The sequence below is a fragment of the Dreissena polymorpha genome, chromosome 8, assembly GCF_020536995.1.
Source record: "Dreissena polymorpha isolate Duluth1 chromosome 8, UMN_Dpol_1.0, whole genome shotgun sequence".
Lineage (NCBI taxonomy): Eukaryota > Metazoa > Mollusca > Bivalvia > Myida > Dreissenidae > Dreissena > Dreissena polymorpha.
Genome location: NC_068362.1, coordinates 38,055,070 through 38,075,902, shown reverse-complemented (window position 1 = coordinate 38,075,902; position 20,833 = coordinate 38,055,070). Strand labels below are relative to the sequence as shown.

At 33.2% G+C, this 20,833-nt stretch overlaps 1 protein-coding gene across 5 annotated transcripts in view; it reads left to right on the top strand.

The window, feature by feature from the left end:
* The window catches only part of LOC127841178 (chloride channel protein 2-like), a 113,878-nt gene that overhangs the window by 86,410 nt on the left and 6,635 nt on the right, over positions 1 to 20,833 (top strand). For 4 of the 5 annotated variants that reach the window (XM_052369824.1, XM_052369822.1, XM_052369821.1 and 1 more), the window contains 12 exons: positions 1,381 to 1,491; positions 2,242 to 2,339; positions 3,441 to 3,550; positions 5,636 to 5,769; positions 6,652 to 6,817; positions 7,550 to 7,673; positions 9,141 to 9,297; positions 10,155 to 10,234; positions 14,641 to 14,679; positions 16,060 to 16,101; positions 19,225 to 19,329; positions 20,547 to 20,633. In XM_052369824.1, coding sequence (XP_052225784.1) covers positions 1,381 to 1,491; positions 2,242 to 2,339; positions 3,441 to 3,550; positions 5,636 to 5,769; positions 6,652 to 6,817; positions 7,550 to 7,673; positions 9,141 to 9,297; positions 10,155 to 10,234; positions 14,641 to 14,679; positions 16,060 to 16,101; positions 19,225 to 19,329; positions 20,547 to 20,633 — 1,253 coding nt within the window. The remainder of the gene's footprint in view (positions 1 to 1,380; positions 1,492 to 2,241; positions 2,340 to 3,440; positions 3,551 to 5,635; positions 5,770 to 6,651; positions 6,818 to 7,549; positions 7,674 to 9,140; positions 9,298 to 10,154; positions 10,235 to 14,640; positions 14,680 to 16,059; positions 16,102 to 19,224; positions 19,330 to 20,546; positions 20,634 to 20,833) is intronic. The other variant, XM_052369823.1, reaches the window with a different exon arrangement.

Sequence of the window (20,833 nt, the reverse complement as noted above, 5' to 3'; positions counted from 1 at the left end):
TGTGCCTGTATTTACTACAGATATTTTAAGTATCATTGATGTAACAGGATAACAGAAATTGTGGATTTTGTGCTTTTATTTACTAAAGTTATGTTGAGTATCATTGATGTTACAGGATAAGTTATATTGCTCATTTTGTATCTCAAATTACCATATGTATGTTTGTAATTATTGATTTAACCGGATAACTAACATGTTTGATTTTGTGCCTGTATTTTCTAATATTATGTTGAATATAATTGATGTTACAGGATAAGTAATATTGCTTATTTTGTATCTTAAATTACTATAGGTATTCTTGTAGTAGTTTATGTAACAGGATAACTAATATGGTGGATTTTGTTCTATTTGCACTATTTGTATGTTGGTTATTTATGTTATTGGTTACTTATATATTATTTTGTACTTTTTAATACGTACAATTACCAACAGACGTGTGCTTTAATAAATTAATATATACACATATAATATGATACAATAACATAGTATGGTCTGTATTTTGTAAATGTATGTTGGTTATCGATGATGTTACAGGATAAACAATATGATGCTATTTTGTGTTTTTCTAGGAATGTTGGTATATGTTGATGGTGCAGGTTAATCAACATGGATCATTTTGTGTTTGTGTTTAGTATAGGTATGTCTCAGCAATTATAGTCTGACTCTTTTCAGCTTATTGTCTTGTTTTACTGAATATGATCAACATATTAGTTTTTGAACTAATCTGTGTACAACTGCAAATATTTGAACTGGGAGGATTGCAGTTGTTTCCATATGTGCATGGTCATATGTCTGCTGTCAGGCCTTTCCCTGGCATATTTTCGGGTTCATTAAACGGACCCATTCTCAATCCGACATTATTGAAAAATGTTCCAAAACATTAAAAAAAAGAAGTGTCTAATGATTATGGTATGTAAATTTTAGTTCAATTACATCTAACAAATTATTAGTTTAGCTTATATGATTTTATTATTCTGATTTGAATAATTATTAAGAGTTATATTAAAGTAGTTTTTCTCAAATCATTCGAATCCAATCCCAAAATGGCCAGTAAAAGGTTGCGATGTCATCGATTGATAACATTACAGGGTGACTGATATGTCCATCTTCTGGCAAGTTTATGTTGGAGAGCTATCTTATATTCAGATTTTGTCACATTATCTAATTTCTACAAACTAATACTATTTTGTATTCACGAGGTCTAGAAACATTTGCTCATAATTTGCAACAAAATATTATGAGACATGTAGTTTAGTTTCCCTATTCTACTACTTCATTTGTTTATTTTCGAAATTAAAAAACAACAACAATATTTTTTGAAATTTATTAATGAGCTAATAATTGGATTTGCACTTTACTATAAATACTTATACTTGTAAGGTGCTGCTTTCGGGCGCTTGGTGGGTGAGTGCATGGCAGCTTGGTTCCCTAATGGGGTCAAATCAGGGGACACTATACAAAAGATAATACCTGGCGGCTATGCAGTCGTCGGTAGGTAGAGACATGATATTGATGCAAATCTCTGCTCACTAACATTGTTCATACGCGTCCAGTTTATTGGTTGTAATAAGTCAAGAATTAGATGAAATAACAAGCGCTTTGAGAAAAGGGGTTTAATTCATTTGCGAAAAGTGTCATCCCAGTTAAGCCTTCCGTACAGGCTTATCAGGGATGACACTTTCCGCTTTTATGATATCTTTCATTAAAAGAAAGTTGCTTCTTAGCAAAAATCTTATCTTTGTCAACTGCACCGGCTTATCTGGGACAACACTTTACGCACATGCATTAAGCCCCCTTTTCTCAGAGTGCGACTCAAATGTGTCCCCTTGTTTCTGGGCATGTCAGAGTTAATTGTATCTACCTTCTCAGTTCTCAAGGTACGTAAGTTTGTATAATGGTTACTTCATCAAAATTTACGAATGAATGGTTATTGAGTATGTACACATAGACATACCAAGAACAGGAATATGTTTGGATTTCAATTGAGAAGGATTTCAATGAAGAACAACATAATTATGTTAAATAATGAAATTGATATTTGACTATTTGAATAACAAATCGTAAATAAGAATCTTTTTTATATTCACACCTCTCTGCAAATATCGAAACAGAAGATAGTTTGTGCATATATGAATACCTTGATTTCGATTGTTTTGCATATCTAATGATATTGTGTTTGTAATTGATGAAGACCATGTTAAATATAGGTTCAAGTCAATATATGACTGTTTGAATCTGTAGGTGCTGCGTCATTGTCTGGTAGTGTCACTCGTACCATATCTACAGCTGTGATAGTGTTTGAGGTCACAGGGCAGATCTCTCACGTCCTGCCTGCTGTCGTGAGTATTTTATGTATTTTCAAATTTGTACAATTTACACCAATTTTATGTTTTTTTAAGGAAGACTTTTTCTTAAAAACAACAACAACAGTTGTGATGGTTTCACCCTTCCTGTTATACATACTGAGGGTATGTATAATATATAACAAACTGAAAAACGAAATTGTATAAAATATTTCATTTCCCACTATTTTAAGTATACATTAAAAAATAACTGGGTTTTACTACATTTTAAAAAATAAACAAAGGAATATTAGTAATAATTGGTTATTGTGTGATACTGTAGTAATAATTGGTTATTGTGTGATACTGATAACTTATAGTTCCTAATAAGAGCTAGAGTGCATTTATATTCTGATAGAAATTATACCTTTACAACTGTTAATATCCCCATTGACAAAGCCAACTGGTTAACGTTGAGATTAAACTGGTGATTCCAGGCAAACAGTTGGATATTTAGCATATGAAAACATAATGCTTAGCATAAGGGTGCATAATATAAACCATTTTTCTTCAAAATTTTCTTATCTGTAATGACTTTGAAGACATAGTAAAGAAGATAAAGTGGCTATGCATGCACTTTAACTTGTGTAAACAATAAACTCAACAAGCATTTTATAACAATTGTCTATATTTGCTTGTTATTGTTTTATGTTTGTTCAGGAATATGTTGACAGTGTTTTGCTATATTAAATAAGTAACTGGTAATATATCCTGCACGGTGCTTTGAGTTTTGGAGGGCATTTTTTTATTGAAAATAAGTAAAAATGGAAAAGCTTTATTATTTAAAATAAACATTTTTTATTTATGTTTTGAAATTATTTACAATGGTTCACGTTAAAGCAAAATATGAAAAGCAGTATGACTCAATCACAATAGGCTGTTTAAACAAAAATTGCACCTTTTGAGATTACGTTATATATGGACACAATTACATTATTACATGCATTATGAGATAAGTGTATCATACTTTGGCGGATAAATACATTCAGTAATAAAGGTTTCGGAATTTCAATGACACACAATCATGAATTTGCAAAAACTAAACACATGCAAATGAAACAAATTCTACCGTATTTGTGCATTTCTTCTCTATTTCAGATTGCAGTGTTGCTCTCCAATGCAGTGGCCAACTTCTTCCAGCCATCTTTTTATGACAGTATTATAAACTTGAAACGATTGCCTTACTTGCCAAATATTGCGTCATCAGGGTAAACATAAACAATAATTAATCTTTAATACGAAAACCCGACACAAAAACCCTAGAAAAACAGCCACCTAGTTGTTATAGTTAATGGGGAACTTGTGTATGCCCCCACTAATTGGGAGGCAATAACAGAGGTGGTAATCATGTGACAAACAGGATTGTGACATCCATGCTGAGAAAGGTTTTTTTTTTGCTGTTTTATACCCTTCATTATTTGTATTAATTGTTTAAATGCGGCTCACATTCCAGCCATATCAGCAAGAAAGTTAATAGTGTTTATTTAGTATTAATATTCTCTCTTTATTTCGTCTTTACATGCTGTGAATTTTCTTTGCGGGAGCTGTGATTTTGTAACCCCCTAAGAAATTTGCAGCGATCAAAAATGATATAAACGCCTGTCACTTTTTTTCAGATATGGCTGCAGAGTGAGCGGCATTTTAACAATTGTTAAAAGTAATAAAGGATATATAACGGCGAAAAAAATATATGAAACGGCAAGGACGTCGCTTTTTTTGTGTGTCATGTTATTACCCTCTCTGTTTATGTGCAGATTATTGTCAAGATAAGCATATTGGTCGTGTTCTGAGAAAACTGGGCTTAATTTATGTGCGTAAAGTGTCGTCCCAGATTAGCCTGTGCAGTCCGCACAGGCTAATCAGGGACGACACTTTCCGTTTTTATGGTATTTTACTTTGAAGGAAGTCCCTTCTTACCGAAAATCAATTTTAAGCGGAAAGTGTCGTCCCTGATTAGCCTGTGCGGACTGCACAGGCTAATCTGGGACGACACTTGACGCACATGAATTAAGCCCAGTTTTCTCAGAACAAGACACATATTGGTAGTGGCCAGTTTTTCAGTATGCTCATGGTGAGGTTTTCCTGTCATCTTTCATTACTTGTTTTTGAATGTCTGTTGTGTTTTTCCATCGTCAACATTACCACAACTAGTGGTAATATTTATTTTTTTATTTTCATTGATGCTTGATTTATCCATTATGATGATACAAGAATCCAACCTACATGTTATAACATGAGGATGAATTGCAATATGTTTTAGATAACCTGAGCACAATGTGCTAATGGTGAACGTTTGTGATGGCCTTTTGTTTGACGACGGTTGTGCGTCGTTAACATTTACCATGTTAACACTTTACAGGCCACATTTATTGTCCAATCTTCATGAACCTTGGTCAGAACACCAATGATATCTTGGACGAATTCGAAAATGGTTTGGTAAGTTAATAAACAAGGCTGCCAGGGGGTTTGGCAGCTTTGCCTATATGGCTATAATCAAATGTTGTTAACACTCAAGAAGTCACATTTATTTCCAATCTCTATGAAACATAGTCAGAACATAAGTTATTAGTTATATTGATATATTGCATGAGATTAACAATGTTACTGGTCTGTTAAAAACATGACAGCCTGGGGGCATGGCATTTTTCCTTATATGACCATGGTGAAAACTTGTTGACGCTTTATGAGCCACATTTATCGGTCAATCCTCATGCAACTTGATCAGTACATTTGTTCCAATGAAATCTTGGCAGAGATTAAAACTGGGTCATTTGAGCTTAAACACTGGGTCGCTAGGTCAAACAAAAACAACATGTAAGTATTTCAGAATGGTCTAGTTCCTTTTGGTCTCAGGCGCCTTAGGGCACATGGTCTTCTTGTAATATATTTATTATTGAATTTCAAAAGGTATTTAAATAATACAAGTAACAATTGCGACAAATGTTTCATAAAAAAAAGCTGTCCGTTGTGAAGCTGAAATAAAATAGAAAGCATTTCTTTTCCACACGAAAATATGATGATTTTTATTTTAAAACCTTGAATGTGTTTTTTTAATTTTATTATTTATTTTTTTATATTACAGCTCATGTTAACTTGTATTCATAGAAAACAGCTCTTTTTTCAAATACAGCAAGGAAGAACATACACATTCATACATTATTCTATATGCACTATTTCAGCTCGTAGAGTGTGTACGTGGAAGACATACACACATTATTCTATATGCACTATTTCAGCTCGTGGAGTGTGTACATTGAAGACATACAAACATTATTCTATATGCACTATTTCAGCTCGTGGAGTGTGTACGTGGAAGACATAATGGTGTCTCAGGTCAGCAGTATCTCCTTCGTTTCCACCTTCAAGGAGCTAAAAGAGATGCTGGAGACATCCAAACACCGCACCTACCCTTTAGTGGACTCTCCAGGTATGACTGTTGGTTCCAGTGCTCTACAATGATTTGCCTGAATTCATTTTTTTCATCTTACGTTTTCAGGGTGCAGAATCAACGGGGTTTTCAAGGGGTTACACATGGGCTGGACAGAATGTAAACACACCGTTAAGTACTTTATTTTTGCAAATATCTCAAGTTATTGAAATACATTTGCAAAAATCTTTAGTGCATAAAATACAGTTTTTCTTGCAGTTTGTGCCAATATCTTAAGACATAAGAGAACATCCTTGAATACGTCTGAAATCTGTGACACAATTTCACGTTGCGTGACTTAAAGTCGTGCAGTATACTTGGAAATTTTGAACAAGAACACAGGCTTTTTAAATAAAATAATTCTGATGTATTTCACATTTACATAATTAGCATACAAATATGTCTTTTATGTACTAGTTAAAATTGTTAAGAACAATTGTTTTAAATAGTTATTTAATAAAAATGCAGCACTTACCGGTGTGTTACATCCATTAAAGTTTAATTGGGAAAACCCAACAAAGTCACATGATCCTTCACCCTGGTTTTGTTACATTAATGAAAACTGTTTTTAATGCATTGTTGGTTTATCATTATTTCTGTGGTAAGTATGAGGTTCAGCTAGCCCTTAACATATTCCTGTTACACCTACCTTCTTGTTGATTCTCCAGTAATGGGGTTAGAAACTGACTGCACAGGCTAATTAGGGAACACACTTTCCGCTTTAGCTGTAGTTTAGATAAGAAGAGATTCATATAAGCGGAAAGTGTCATCCCTGATTAGCCTGTGCGGACTGCACAGTCTAATCTGGGACGGCACTTTATGCACATGCATACAACCCCCTTTTGACAGAGTGAGGCTCGTATATGAAACTCCTTACCCCAGATTCCATGATCCTGCTTGGATCGGTGAAGAGGTTTGAGCTGGAGCGGTTGCTATGGGTACACCTTAGTCAGGATCAGAAGGTGTTCCTGCTTGACGATGAAGACAAGGAGATGAATTCCATCCGCTCTACACCTGGCTCTTCTAGGGCACCCACACCACCCCCTAGGTGAAAAAATTATATTTTATTGTTTTCAATAAAACGTTAATTACGAAAATATTGAAATCTTACCCCATTCTTGTGAACATTAAACACATTTAATAATTGTTTGTGTCTGTTCTTAAAGTAAGAATTATTGATCGCAAACAGTTATCCATCAATTTTTTAAACTGCATTGTCATTCACCTCACAGAGTTGTCGAATAAATAATTGAAATAACACAATTTTTGGATTGAAACTTTATTTTACAAAGATTTGTATACACTTGGAAACAATAACATATTTAACTGTTTCGTAATCCGGTTAGGATTGCATTTTATGTTTATGAAAAGCTGCAGAACAAACCTATATTTATTTCTAACTGTTTAACTTTAAAGAAATTAAGTAAGTACCTTGTAAGAATGAACATTATTCAGTGAAAGCAATTCATTAATCAAATTGTATTTTTGTTACACTAAAGGATAATTTTTGCAGGGTAGAGAGTATACCTTCGCTCTCTGGGAAAACCGTACTTATTGCATGTGTATAATGTAAATATTGTCGCAGAGTATCAGTCCGCACAGGCTAATCAGGGAAACTAAATTTTACTTTTTCTGAAATTTTCGTTGAAATGGAGTCTCATTTTTAAATAAAGATCCATTCAAGGTGGTAAGTGTCTTCTCTTGTAAGCAGACTTAACATGATTTTCTGGGATTATACCATTTTGTCAATTGTAACATTATGAAGTATATATTTCTGAAGGATAGAGATTATTCCCCCATCCCCAGAGGAGGTACGGAAGCCTCGCTTCAGCGTCACGAAAGTGGAAGAAAAGTTGTCCACCCCAAAGACGCGCAAAAAACCAGTATTTGCAATGACACAAGAAGTAAGTGAAGTAAATAGGTTTTTATCTATGTTTCACTGAGGTCTACCCATTTTCTGTTCATCCATGTAATCAAGCACTGGATAGACAAGTAATGAATTGTGTTTGACACTTTAAGGGTACTGTTATATGTTGTCTATCAAAAGTGAGCTCAGAAAAATGCATTAGAACAATGTTTTATTCTCTAAATGACCCATGCCATTCTTTGAAGAATATGATCCTACCAGTGTGTTGCAGGACATTGTGCAAAATGACTACCCTTACAAATTTGCCATACGTGTTCCCAAAGTATGTAAATGATCATATAAGGTGACTAAAAAGCAATATTTTTGTAAATGTTTAACCGAAACATTTTTATTACGTGTCAACAAGGAAAAAAATGTGATAAAAGATTTAAGGAAAGCGGTTATTTTTCTACTGGAAACAATCCTTGTCGTTAACCATAGTGTAATGTTGATGTTGGGTCCTTTGCAATTGTACCACAGTGTTCCCGTTTTAAAATGAGATCAATAAAAGAACACCAGTGCGTTTGGTAATCCTTTTAAGTATTAATCGTGCATTGTTGAAAAGGGTGAAACGCATTAAACACAGTGCTGATTATCTCAATTGAACTTTTTTTAAACTAAAGCCAGGCCTCTCTAAAAGCTACATTAAGGCAATTTTTCTTTAGTGCCTCTGTTTTTTCCCAAACTCAAACACTCGTATCATATGCCACGTTTAAGGAAACTTTTCCCAGATTCCGGCATTTCAAGTTTTCCATTTAATGCTTTCAATTTGTATATGTAAACATCGGAACTAAGGAGTTCCAGTATAAAACAAAAATAATATTTAAAACATGAATTCAACGCAATCCCCAACTCTGTTAACAGCCCATTTCATTGTCAGCAAGTAATTTGTAGTTGTACTTCCCCTCTTCTGTTTACAGCAAATTCATCTTAAGCAAGTATCTCGACAGAAAGCCTGACAGTTGCACAGCTTATGCACATATCTTAATTTTATTATCCCATTTTGTTCACAGTCTATTTCATAGTCAGCGAGTAACTTGTTTTTGTATGACCCCACTTCTGTTCACAGCCCATTTCATCGTCAGCGAGTAACTCGTTGTATTACCCCACTTCTGTATACAGCCCATTTCATCGTCAGCGATTAACTCGTTGTTGTCGTAGTTGTATAACCCCATTTCTGTTTACAGCTCATTTCATCGTCAGCCATTAACTCGTTGTTGTATTTCCCCGTATCTGTGTTCAGCAAATGTTATTGTCAGCTAGTACCTCGTAGTTATACTTTCCCACTTCTGTTCACAGCCCATTAAAGTGGCAGAAAGTAACTAATAGTTTTATTTCCCCACTTCTGATAACAGCGCATTCCATGCTGCGAGTAAATCGTTGTTGTATTACCCCATTTCTGTTTACAGTCTATTGCATTGTCAGTGAATAACTCGTTTGTGTATTATTGCGTTTCTATTTACAGCCCATTTCATCGTCAGTGAGTAATTCGACAGAGAACCTGACACATTCAGAGCTGCAGGGTCGCCAATACAACACTATGAGTTTGCCCCTAAGGTCAATCCTCAAAAACAAGCGGAGGATATCCGTAACAAAAGCCTCCAGCTTTTCTGATTTACGCAGTAGGTGATTTTGTAGAATCAATAATGCGACTGTATTGTTAGAACTAAAACGAGTACTGTGTACTAAGAAAACTTTAGTTATATAAAAATGTGGTAGTCCAATATAATTGCTAATTGGACTGTGTTGTTAAAACAGCTTCAGTTACATACAGGTTAGGTAGGTAAGTCGAATCGCAAATGGTACTGTGTTGTTAGAACATCTTCACTTATACACAGGTTAGGTAGCTCAGTAGAAACGCGATTTTTTTAAATATAGGTAGAACTTCTTCATTTGAATATCTTCGGTAATACACCACTGAGGAAATTGCTGACATCCCAAAGACCAGAGGGTAGGTTAAATGTTGTCAATAAAATTAATAAGAAAGTAACTTAATTTCTCTTAAAATGTTGATATTTATAAATTCTCAACTATACATAGGGCATTCCTCTTTTGTATGGCTATTTTCTGAGTTGGTGATTTGGTGAATTGGTGATTTCAGAGCCATATACTTGTATAAGGCAGATTAACTTCATTTGTATAAAAGTAGATACTTAAACAACTCAGTATTATTAACGTTATAAAAATAACTACTCCACTATACAGTATTGTTAGTAATTATGTTGTTATTATAATTTCTTCAATATGGACTGTATAAGTGTTTAAAAGGAAATTACGTAAAAATAACTTCATGGATGTAATAATTGGGTTTTTTAATTAATTATTTATTAATTAAAAATAAAAGGTATGATTTACTGGGAAATGCTTTGACATCATGATTAGTAACAGAAATTATAACAGTTTTAATCAAGTTATTGACCTTTTAAACAAGTCCTAATATTTTTTATCAATTCTAACATACTATTTACTTTTTTTTCAGCAGGACTTGATGAACATTTCCGCAGTTTGTCGAAAACTCACACAGATAGTATAGTTGAAGACATTCCATTCGTCATAAATGTAAGTAGTAAGCTGTAACCTATCCAAGATTCACACAGATAGTATAGTTGAAGACATTCCATTCGTGATAAATGTTAGTAGTAGGCTGTAACATATCCAAGGTTCACACATATTGTACAGTTGAAGACATTCCATACAGTATAAATGTAAGTGGTACACTAAAACTATCCAAGGTTCAAAGGTTCATACAGATAACATAGTTTAAGACATTCCTTTTTTTAAAAAGATGCAAGTAGACAACTGCATTTTATTCTATGAGCATACTTATAGGAGACATTCTATTTGTACTAGATGTATGTGTTAGACTGCAAACTATCCCAGTTTCTTACATATAGCATGCTCGCAAACATTCCTTTTGTAATACATTTAGGTAGTTATATAGGGTGCAGAATCACGTGACTTTGTTGTGTTCACAATTAAACGTTAATGGCATGAATGGTTTTAAACACACCGGGTAGTGCAGCCTTGTTTTCAAATATTTTTTTTAAACAATTTTTCTTAAGAATTTCAACAAGTGCAGACAAGTTTTTTATGCTGCTATTCGCATGGTGAAGCACATATAAATTACTTTATTTAATAAGCCTGTTTTCTTGGCCAAAATGTGGCTGTGTACTGCATTTATTAGATAGATTTATTTCAACATAAAATGCATAGATTTACATGGCAGCATGTTATATACACACAATAAGTAATAAAAAACAACCTGCATGTATAAACAAAGCCATGTCAATCAACAGTATACGTTAAGGATTGCACAATAAAGGGTTTGCAATTAAACCCTTATTTCCATTGTGGTCCTTTAGTTATAATATTGTATAACATAGGAGACAACGTTTTATATCACAGTATATAGTAATATCACAGTGAATAATAATGAAAGTCATGTGACATATTTAAGTTACACTAACCTAAATGCATAGAATATATTCTGATAAGTTCTAGACTAGACAATTATTAAGAAGTTATCACAATTTAAGTGTTTAAAAATAAACATAAAATTATTTGCCAAGCTAAAGAATAATCATACAGCAACTAGATAAGACACAATAAATCTATCTATATTGACATTCAAGTTAAATCAACAGTAAGAAATCTTAAAGAGATGCACATTAAAAATCTATCTGGCTTAAAAAATGCTCCCTAACACTGTGTTTAAAAGATGGAATACTTTTGGCATCTCTGATATGCTGAGGAAGAGAGTTCCAGAGAGAGTACACCCATTGAAAGCAAATGACTTTTTGTCAGAACCCTTGACCCTTGGAATGGCATACCTATTGCAATCATGCATGTTTAGATCAGTATTAGGAGAGTCTGACTGTGTTCTAACTCTGAACCTAGTATTCTTATTGTGAATATTACTGACTGGAGTAAAATTATCTTCCATATATAGCGGAGCCAACTTAGAGCTTATTTTAAAAACATGACAAAGTGTGATCTGGTTTACTCGACTTTCAATAGGCAACCAGTTAAGTCTAGTAAAATGTTCTTTACCAATGTGAGACCTAGGATGTAAATTTAATATGAACCTGATAAGTTTATTTTGGGTGACCTGTAACTTGTTTTTTAACATTTGAGTTAAACCAGTGTACCAAACAGAGCAACTGAAGTCAAAGTGGCACTGAATTAAAGACATGACTAGAAGCCTTCTAGTATCTGTGGATAAAAATTCCTTTTTTCGATATAAAAACTTTAACCTTGCATTGGCCTTCTTGATGACTGACTCTGCCATAGAAGTAAAAGACAAATTTTGATCAATTGTAACCCCTAAATACTTGACTGATGATGTAGATGAAATTGTTTCACCGGTTTCACTGGAGGGGACTTATGGTTTGCGCTTTGTGTGTCCGTGAGTCCGTCAGTCTGTCACACTTTTCTGGATCCTGCGATAACATTAAAAGTTCTTCATATGTTTTCATGAAACTTGAAATATGGACAGATGGCAATAGGGAGATTATGCACGTCATTTCATTTTGTTCCTACGTCAAGCTTTCTGGTTGCTTTGGCAACAAATAGACTAGAAATACTACTGAAAATGGTGGATCCTGCACACTTTTCTGGATCCTGCGATAACTTTAAAAGTTCTTCATATTTGTTCACGAAACTTGAAACATGGCTAGATGGCAATATGGACATTATGCACGTAATTTCATTTTCTGCCTACGTCAAAAATTATGGTTGCTATGGCAACACATATATACAAAAATCTGACAATGGTGGAGCCGGTAGGGGACATATATATTGCTTGGCAATAGTCTTGTTTACATGGTTATGCTGCACATTACGTGAAATTTTGGCACCGAATTTAGATGTATTCAATGATATATTTTTAAATCTTATGATATCGCCATACCGTTAACAAAAAAAGGAAAGTGGTAGAAAAACATAAGGTTAATACAGTCATGCAGAGCTGATGATGTTGATGTCAAATGATGATGATAGCTGATCATAGGTTTCATTGGGTCAAAAATGTTGTTTCCGCTTAATGTCGACGCGTAAACTCAGTTGGAGCCAATGTTTGTCAATATTTATATTATTTATAATAACAAATATAGGATCTGGAACGAGTTGTCCTATCATACCATAATTTATTAATCGAGCCTTCGGCGAGCTTACTAACGAATTTTCTGGACGAGTTTAATAAAATATGGTATGTAATGACAACGAGTGTCAGATCTTTTTAACCAGGTTTTCCGAAGGAAAAAACTGGTTATTAGATTGGCGAATGCGAGCGGGCTGGCAGGCTGGCTGGCTGGCGGGCGGGCGGAACAAGCTTGTCCGGGCCATAACTATGTCGTTCATTGTCAGATTTTAAAATCATTTGGCACATTTGTTCACCATCATTGGACGGTGTGTCGCGCGAAATAATTACGTCGATATCTCCAAGGTCAAGGTCACACTTTAAGTTCAAAGGTCAAAAATGGCCATAAATGAGCTTGTCCTAGCCATAACTATGTCATTCATTGTGAGATTTTAAAATCATTTGGCACATTTGTTCACCATCATGGGACGGTGTGCCGCACGAAAGAATCACGTCAATATCTACAATGTCAAGGTCGCCACGACTAAAAATAGATTTAAAAAAAAAAAAACTTACAAAGGGGGTTAATTTTGTTTGTTCATTTCAAAAGTTCAGTTGGAGTTTTCTCCCTTTATCAGATTTTTTTTCACAATGAAAACCTGGTTTTGTGACAATTTTGTCCCTTGTTTATCACATGCTTTTAAATGAGCAAATTAATTAAATATTTACGCACACATAATGATAAATCCCGAATGATGTTTACATTTCGTGGCGTCATTTGACGTTGCAACTACATTTCAGCAAAATAACAAAGTAAGATTGATGAATCGAACGAAAACTAAGCCAATGAAAATGCTTAAAAATTATATTACACATGTGTAAGATAAAATTATTCGTAATGGTTATATAACATGGGAAACAGGGTATGGCATGTGATAATAATTTATATTGACAAATTTTAAGATTCGGAATGAACATCATTGTCACCAGGGAGTAGCATAAACTTCATTGCATTGTCGTTATTAAAATGTAACTTTCAAAAATTGTTGAAAATTGAAAATATATATCTAATGACTTTATTTTAACTCATAAAATAGAATGTCTTTATTGTTGACATTTATCAGTGAGTCTGCGAAAATATATGACAATTTCAAAATAGAACTATACTTGCAGAGTGCTAATACCTCCTTCATAACAATATCGTTATTTGTTGTAGGAACACCTGTCACCTCCTGATCATGTTGTAATTTATCATGATTGAGGACTGACAATGTTCACAAATCATATTCAGACAAAGAGTGTTTTTGTTCATGGCGAAAATTAACTTCTTTTTGGAATAAAACGAATTTCCGAATACACAAAAGGATGCTTAATGCTGATATCTGTAGTTTCAATTTGAATCAAGTCAGTTTATTGCAAACACAATCATTACCAAAGATTTAAGAAGATGAAATAAATAAAATGTATGTGTTATGCCAAACCAATTGTGAAACAGATGCTTTGACGTCAGATTTTTATCACATTTTACCACTCTCATGTCCCCAAAAAAGCTAGTGAGTTATCTGATCACACGCAATGTCATTGGGGCCTGGCGATATGCAATGTGTAGACTTCATATGCGCCAGTAATGTACCAAACAGCATTTCATGAAATACAGATTAGCACACACATATGTTGACAGAAACGAAATCGGTCACTTTGAAAACAAACAGTCGCCACTTTTGATAATTTGTCGCATCTGGAAATAATTTTTTATCGAAAGCCAAACCCCTGATTGATGATCATACATTTACAATGAATTGGATCTAAAGAATCAACATTGGGATTAATGTTTTTTCAAGCAACAGGGACAGAAAAATATCACTAACATTCTCTCATTATGTTACAGAAAGACAGCATTCAGCGAATGGCCAGAAAAGTCATGTTGGTAAGTGTTTTGTTATTATGTTGAAGGTTCTTAATGGCGCATATCAATTTGAAATTGTTACACAACCAGCAGCTTTTTTAATTGACAAATATTTGTCAACGAACAATTGCGGCTGATAGATTAGCACTGTCCGTAAAAAGTGGATATTAAAGTTGTGTAGCTCTACATATCATAAAATTGGCACAAATGCTCCTTGACGTATCAAACATAATTAGCATGTTCATATTGCTCTGGGTCATAAGCATAGGGTTCGATTTGTATATAACTTGGCCATGCTCTGTAAAGGGGGGGGGGCTTTATGCATGTGCATACAGTGTCGTCACAATTTGCTCTGTGCAGTCCACATAGACGAATCAGGGATGACACTTTTTGCTTTTATTATGTTTTTGTATAAAGAAAGCCTTTGCTTAGTGAAACTCCAGTTAAGGCTGAAAGTGTTGTCCCTGTCTGTTTAGCAAATGCGGACTTCAAACGTTATTCTGGGATGACACTTAAACATGCATTAACTCCCCTTTTCACATATCGCGGCTCAATTTAGTTCTAGAGCTCATAAAGTGAATTAAATATCTGACTTATTTCGTAATTTTCGACACATATTCTTCTTAACTTTTATTTTAATTTTTATTGAAATATATGTATAATAGGTTTTTTACACATATTATAAAAAATCATAAATATTTGACAAAATCGTATAGTCTCTATTTAATTGCACAGCATTGCTGTATGAGATAAAAATATATTTTAATTTAAAGTTGTGTATATTTGATATGGATTAAGATCATGGACAATTTTTTTTTAAAGTGCACATATGTGTCTTGGAAGGTCACGTGCCTATTGTTCCGCTTCACTTCACAATATGGGCGCCACACATAAACTAAGGAGTATTTCCAAACACTATTTTATTGTGATCATATATTTAGATATGTGAATTATTTTCACAAAATTGTCAAAAGGGTTTCCTTCAATTGCACTTATCGTGACTTGAGCTAAATATATCATGTGCGTTCCACTTGTTTTTTTTCACATATTTTCTCAAGTTCTTGGCGATTTTTTCAGACACGCAAGTGATTCGTGACATGTATGTACATGCAGTGTTTGCTTCTTTTCACAATCTGGGAGCCATGTCTAAATATATAAATTCTACTTACAGTCATTTCCACACAAATGTTCAAAAGGTGGTCCTCTCCCCCGTATCACAAAATACTAGCTGGAGCTAAGTGTGTTACACAGCAAATACAACACAATATTTTATTAAGACCCGCCACTTCAAAAAAAAAATAAAATAATACAAGTCCTTTATTACTATTTTTTACAGTTTTCAGTTCCAATACTAAGGTATTGACAAATCAATGATATGTCTGTCCTTTATTTATGTTACAGCCGCCTGAACCAGTGAAAGTGAAAACGCTGTCAGAGGACAAGGTAGGCTACTAATTTGATACTTCGTTTCTTACAAAACTGGGAAATACTTTTAATCCATGAGCCTTGTGTATTTCCTTCTCTTTTGTAGATTATAATAAATCACTTAAAGTTTAAATACTCTTTTTTTTCAGTATAATCTTATGTATTTAACAAAAAGAATGCTTGTTGTGGTATATTTTAAACACTTGGCACATGCAATATTTGCGAAAACAAGATCAATAAATTTCCAGATACATTGTTAGGAAAGGACAGCTTATCAATGTTTGCTTATTGACCTGAATGTCGTTATAAATGTTCATCTTTCTGAAAAAAACATTATTAATGCAAGAACATTAAATTATGGTGTTTTAAAAAGTTAAGTTTAAACAAAGTCTAGTAAGAACTATAAGTACTTTGTTTACCGGTTTGGGCATTTTGTAATTTTTTATATTTATACATTAATGCTCTGAATTGTTATAGGTAAACATAAAACTAAAGAGCCCCAGTGTCAAGCAAGAATACTTTTTAAAGAAGGAAAACAAAGATAAAAAGTTTAACCAGCCTGTCCAATAACCACTACACTAGGATTTAAAAGCTTTAGGGCCTTAACCACTAGGCCATCAGATCTGACAAATTATGCTTTGCATTTTATACGTAATATAATTAAACAATGTACTGTCAAATACATTATGAAAGCAACAGAAACTTTCTAAATTATGTATTGTTTTCAAGTTGTATTGCTTTATAGTGTTAGCAATTGATTATGTCGGTTACATTCATAAACGAACATGAATTTTCTATATGAGTCTGTGTCATAAGTGTAAATTTTGGCCCCCCCTCTGATGTACTGAGTTCTTTTATTTGTTTTAAACTGTAACACAACCTTGGAACAAGTCCCAATACTATGGGTTTTTTTCACTGCGATTCTAAGGATGTTACAACTGAAGGGAAACATGTAAGTGGAATGTAGACCTTGAACAGTGGTTTGAGTGTATATGTAGAAAACTGATTTTTTTGTTTTGAAAAGCTTTTTGTAAGTTTTATTTTGTTATTATTTCAGTATGTTATGTTATAAGTTTCGTAAAATTTGTAAATTTTCCTCGTTATTTCTGTTTGTCATGTATCTTCTTAATATATTTTTATTATATGTATAGTAATCTCGTGTATAAGCATAGTTTATTGCAAATACTTTCCGAATATTTCAGTTTTTGTCCATATATCTTTTATAAAGTTAACATCTTTAGTTGTAATAATTTAGTCTGAATTAATTTTTTTCCCCATATTTAAGTGAGTCTAGTTATATAATCTTTTGAATTTATTTTCAATTATAGTTATGGTATTTTTTGTCTTAGGTTTTAAAACAAACCACATAAACACTGGATTGGATTTTTTTCAAACTTCAAAAGGAAATAAACTTTGGTTTGTCAGTCCATAATTTGTTTTTACTTAGATAAGCACACATAAGTATCATTACACATAAAAAACTACTTTTTTATTTAAAATTTCTTTTTTGTAATAGCCCCTAAAAGAAATATTATGCAATTATTATGAAATTATGCATATTATTTGTATTATTATTTTAGACTACACAAGCTCAATGTTACTATTACTAATCTTTACATGGATATCATCACAGTACACTGATTACAAACTATTGAAGTTTAACGTATATGTGACATGGTTCTGTCGCGAATAATTTTGGTCAAGTTGTATCTTCTAACAAATTTGTTCTTGAACACACTTTTCGTACGTCTTATGGAGCCATTCAATCAGACATGTAGTGCTTTTAATTTCCAATCCTCATGCTAAAATACTGTTGCAAAATAAAATGTCTAAATGCATAAAACACGTAATGCATGAGATCAAAGTAGGTTATGTTGGACTGTTGTTCTGTTTCTTTTAAATAAATATTTTGCTGAAATGTATTGCATATTAATTTGTCATTTTTTATTTATTTAGTGTGAACTGATGTCCATTATAGTGATATAGGCACTCGATTCGTGAATTAATCAGAATAACACCATGTGTCTTTCAATTTTTTTAATTGATGTATGCTTGTCAATCAGCCATTTTTTTAGTTGTTCACTATTAGGTAAAAACCTTATATTTTAATCTCGAATATATTCCTTTTAAACAATTGTTGGGTAAATTAAATAACTGGACAGACAAGGACTCTTGATTAGGATGTTGTTTCAGCAGCTTTTTAGTGTGAAAATGTTTTAAGTGTTTTTTCATTTTATACATGTTGGATCCTTTTAAAATGTTGAAGGCTTTAATTAAAGAACGTACCGAACAGAGTATAAGTATTTGCTCCTTCAAAGACTGTTGGAAATGATGCGCCTGTTCATCTGTGAAATTTGAACTATACCATTTCTTAAGCTCTACATACTATGGGATAACTGGCTGTCAGAAATACATGTAATTATATATACTGGTGAACCACTAGTGACTGATGAAATGTACACTCTTTGAATAAACTAAAGTCATGTACTTAATTGACCATATGCAGGTAAATACAACAAAGACTATCACTTCTGAAGGTCATCCACTTTTACGCAATATGCACATTTTGTTTTAACATAATAATCCTCGTCTCCTCTCGTAAGTTTTTTTTAACTTTCTTTGCTTATGATAGTGTTATAGTTTTTTGTTTGTTTATTTACACATGATCGTACTTTTAGTGTATTTGCATGTGTTTAAAAATTGAATTTATTTGCAAAATTGCATTATTTGCATGATAAAACCCTTTTTTATTTCTGTGCATGTATAAATAAATGCAACATTTTCAAATGAGTATTGTCACGCACACAAACACACATATCAACGAATTGCAAATGGGATCATCAGCAAAAATAGTTTTACGTCTAAATTTAAAACTAATGTTAAAACCCTTTAAAATGTATTTTTCAACACACTCTTGTAAGCGTTAACATCAGAGAAATACTAACAAATAGAACGTTTGATATAACAAAGATCTTGATAAGCTCGACTATTCACCGAATAGCCCCAGCTTTATTACTTACCTAAATTTCAGTGACCTAGTCCACGTAATACAGTTGGTTTAAAACATAATTATGCCCCAGATCTTGTTGAAAGTTAAGAATATGGTAAACACTAATGCAAATGGTCAACATCCATTTGTAGAAAGAGGCTTGGGAACAAGATCAGCTGGCCAAAACCATTGAATGGGAAGGTTGTCAGATAGACCCGGCCCCCTTCCAGTTGGTAGAGAGGACTTCATTACACAAGGTATGTACCTACACATCAAGTAGTATAAATACATTACAGTTTTAAAAATATTCTTTATTATATCTCCACAAATGAAGTTTAGGGGGTTATATAGGAGTGAGCTTGTCTGTCTGTCGGTCTGTCTGTCTGTCGGTCGGTCCGTATTAAGTTTCCGCTCTCTAATTCAAGTTGTTTTCATCCGATCTTCACAAAACTTGGTCAGATGTTGTATCTAGATGATGTCTAGGTCAAGCTCGAAAATGGGTCATGCTGGGTAAAAAACTAGGTCACGGGGTCACTTAGTGGGTTTTAAACATTGAGCATGGTGTCCGCTCTCTAATTCAAGTAGTTTTCATCCGAGCTTCACCAAACGTCGTAAGAAGTTGTATCTAGATGATGTCTAGGCCAAGTTCGAAGATTGGCTATGCCAGGTCAAAAACAAGGTCACGGGATCACTTTTAAACATTGAGCATGGTATCCGCTGTTTTTTGTGAAGACAACATGCAAAATATTCTGTGTCAATTCACTCCAGTCAAAAATACATTGAGGGAGTTATTTCCCGTTGATTATTAATATGCTACTGTACGTTTCCGCGCTAGATCTCCGACACTTATGATTTATTATTTAACTTATAGTTGTCAGGGTATTCCAATCTATTTAATTTTCAAGTAGTTACTGGTCTTCGATTTTTTAAATGTCAGTTTCTTATGGATTGTTTCTTTTCTGTGCAAGTTCTCGGGAAACAATTATTAAAATGCATAAAACCACAAATACTCTTTCTTTGGACATACGCAAATATTTTACGTTGTGTCACTTCATTGATTTGTATGGCAGCTACAGTCCTTAAATAAAAATTATTTTCCCATATGTTATTATTGGACCCTAATTTTCCAAATGTTATTAAATATGCAATATAAGATTTGTATTACTATTAAAGTTCCTGACGTTTGTAAGTCCCGACATTTTGATAACAAGTGTAAAAAACGTATTTTCGAGAAATAAAAAATGAATCAGTATTTGTTCCCATTTTCTAGTCAAAAAGAGAAATCGGGGACATTGGTGCTTACAGAGACGGCATTTATTAAATGTTTGTAACAAACATGAGAAATAGCTTAAAAAATATTTAAACATTACCTGATTAAAGTCATTATGCTTCTAGGAAGAAATAAATGGTTACAAGTTTTTGATGTTTACTGACATGTGCTTGATTTGGTATCAAATTATGTTTTTCATTTAAGGTGCACTCCTTATTTTCCCTCCTCGGTCTGAACCATGCCTACGTCACCAACACTGGTCGTCTCATTGGGGTGGTGGCGCTGAAAGAAGTAAGTAAACTCAATTGTTATAATTGTTCATACATTTTATAAAACAAATAGAATATTGTTTCATTAATTTAGGTTTAAAAAAAATAAAATTGGGATCTCAACATTCAGTTCCCCTTCCATCCAGCACTAAACGTTGAACCTTAGTTAAAAGTGAAAACACTTCTGTTCTTAATTGTGAAGTATTTGTTAGCAAAACAATA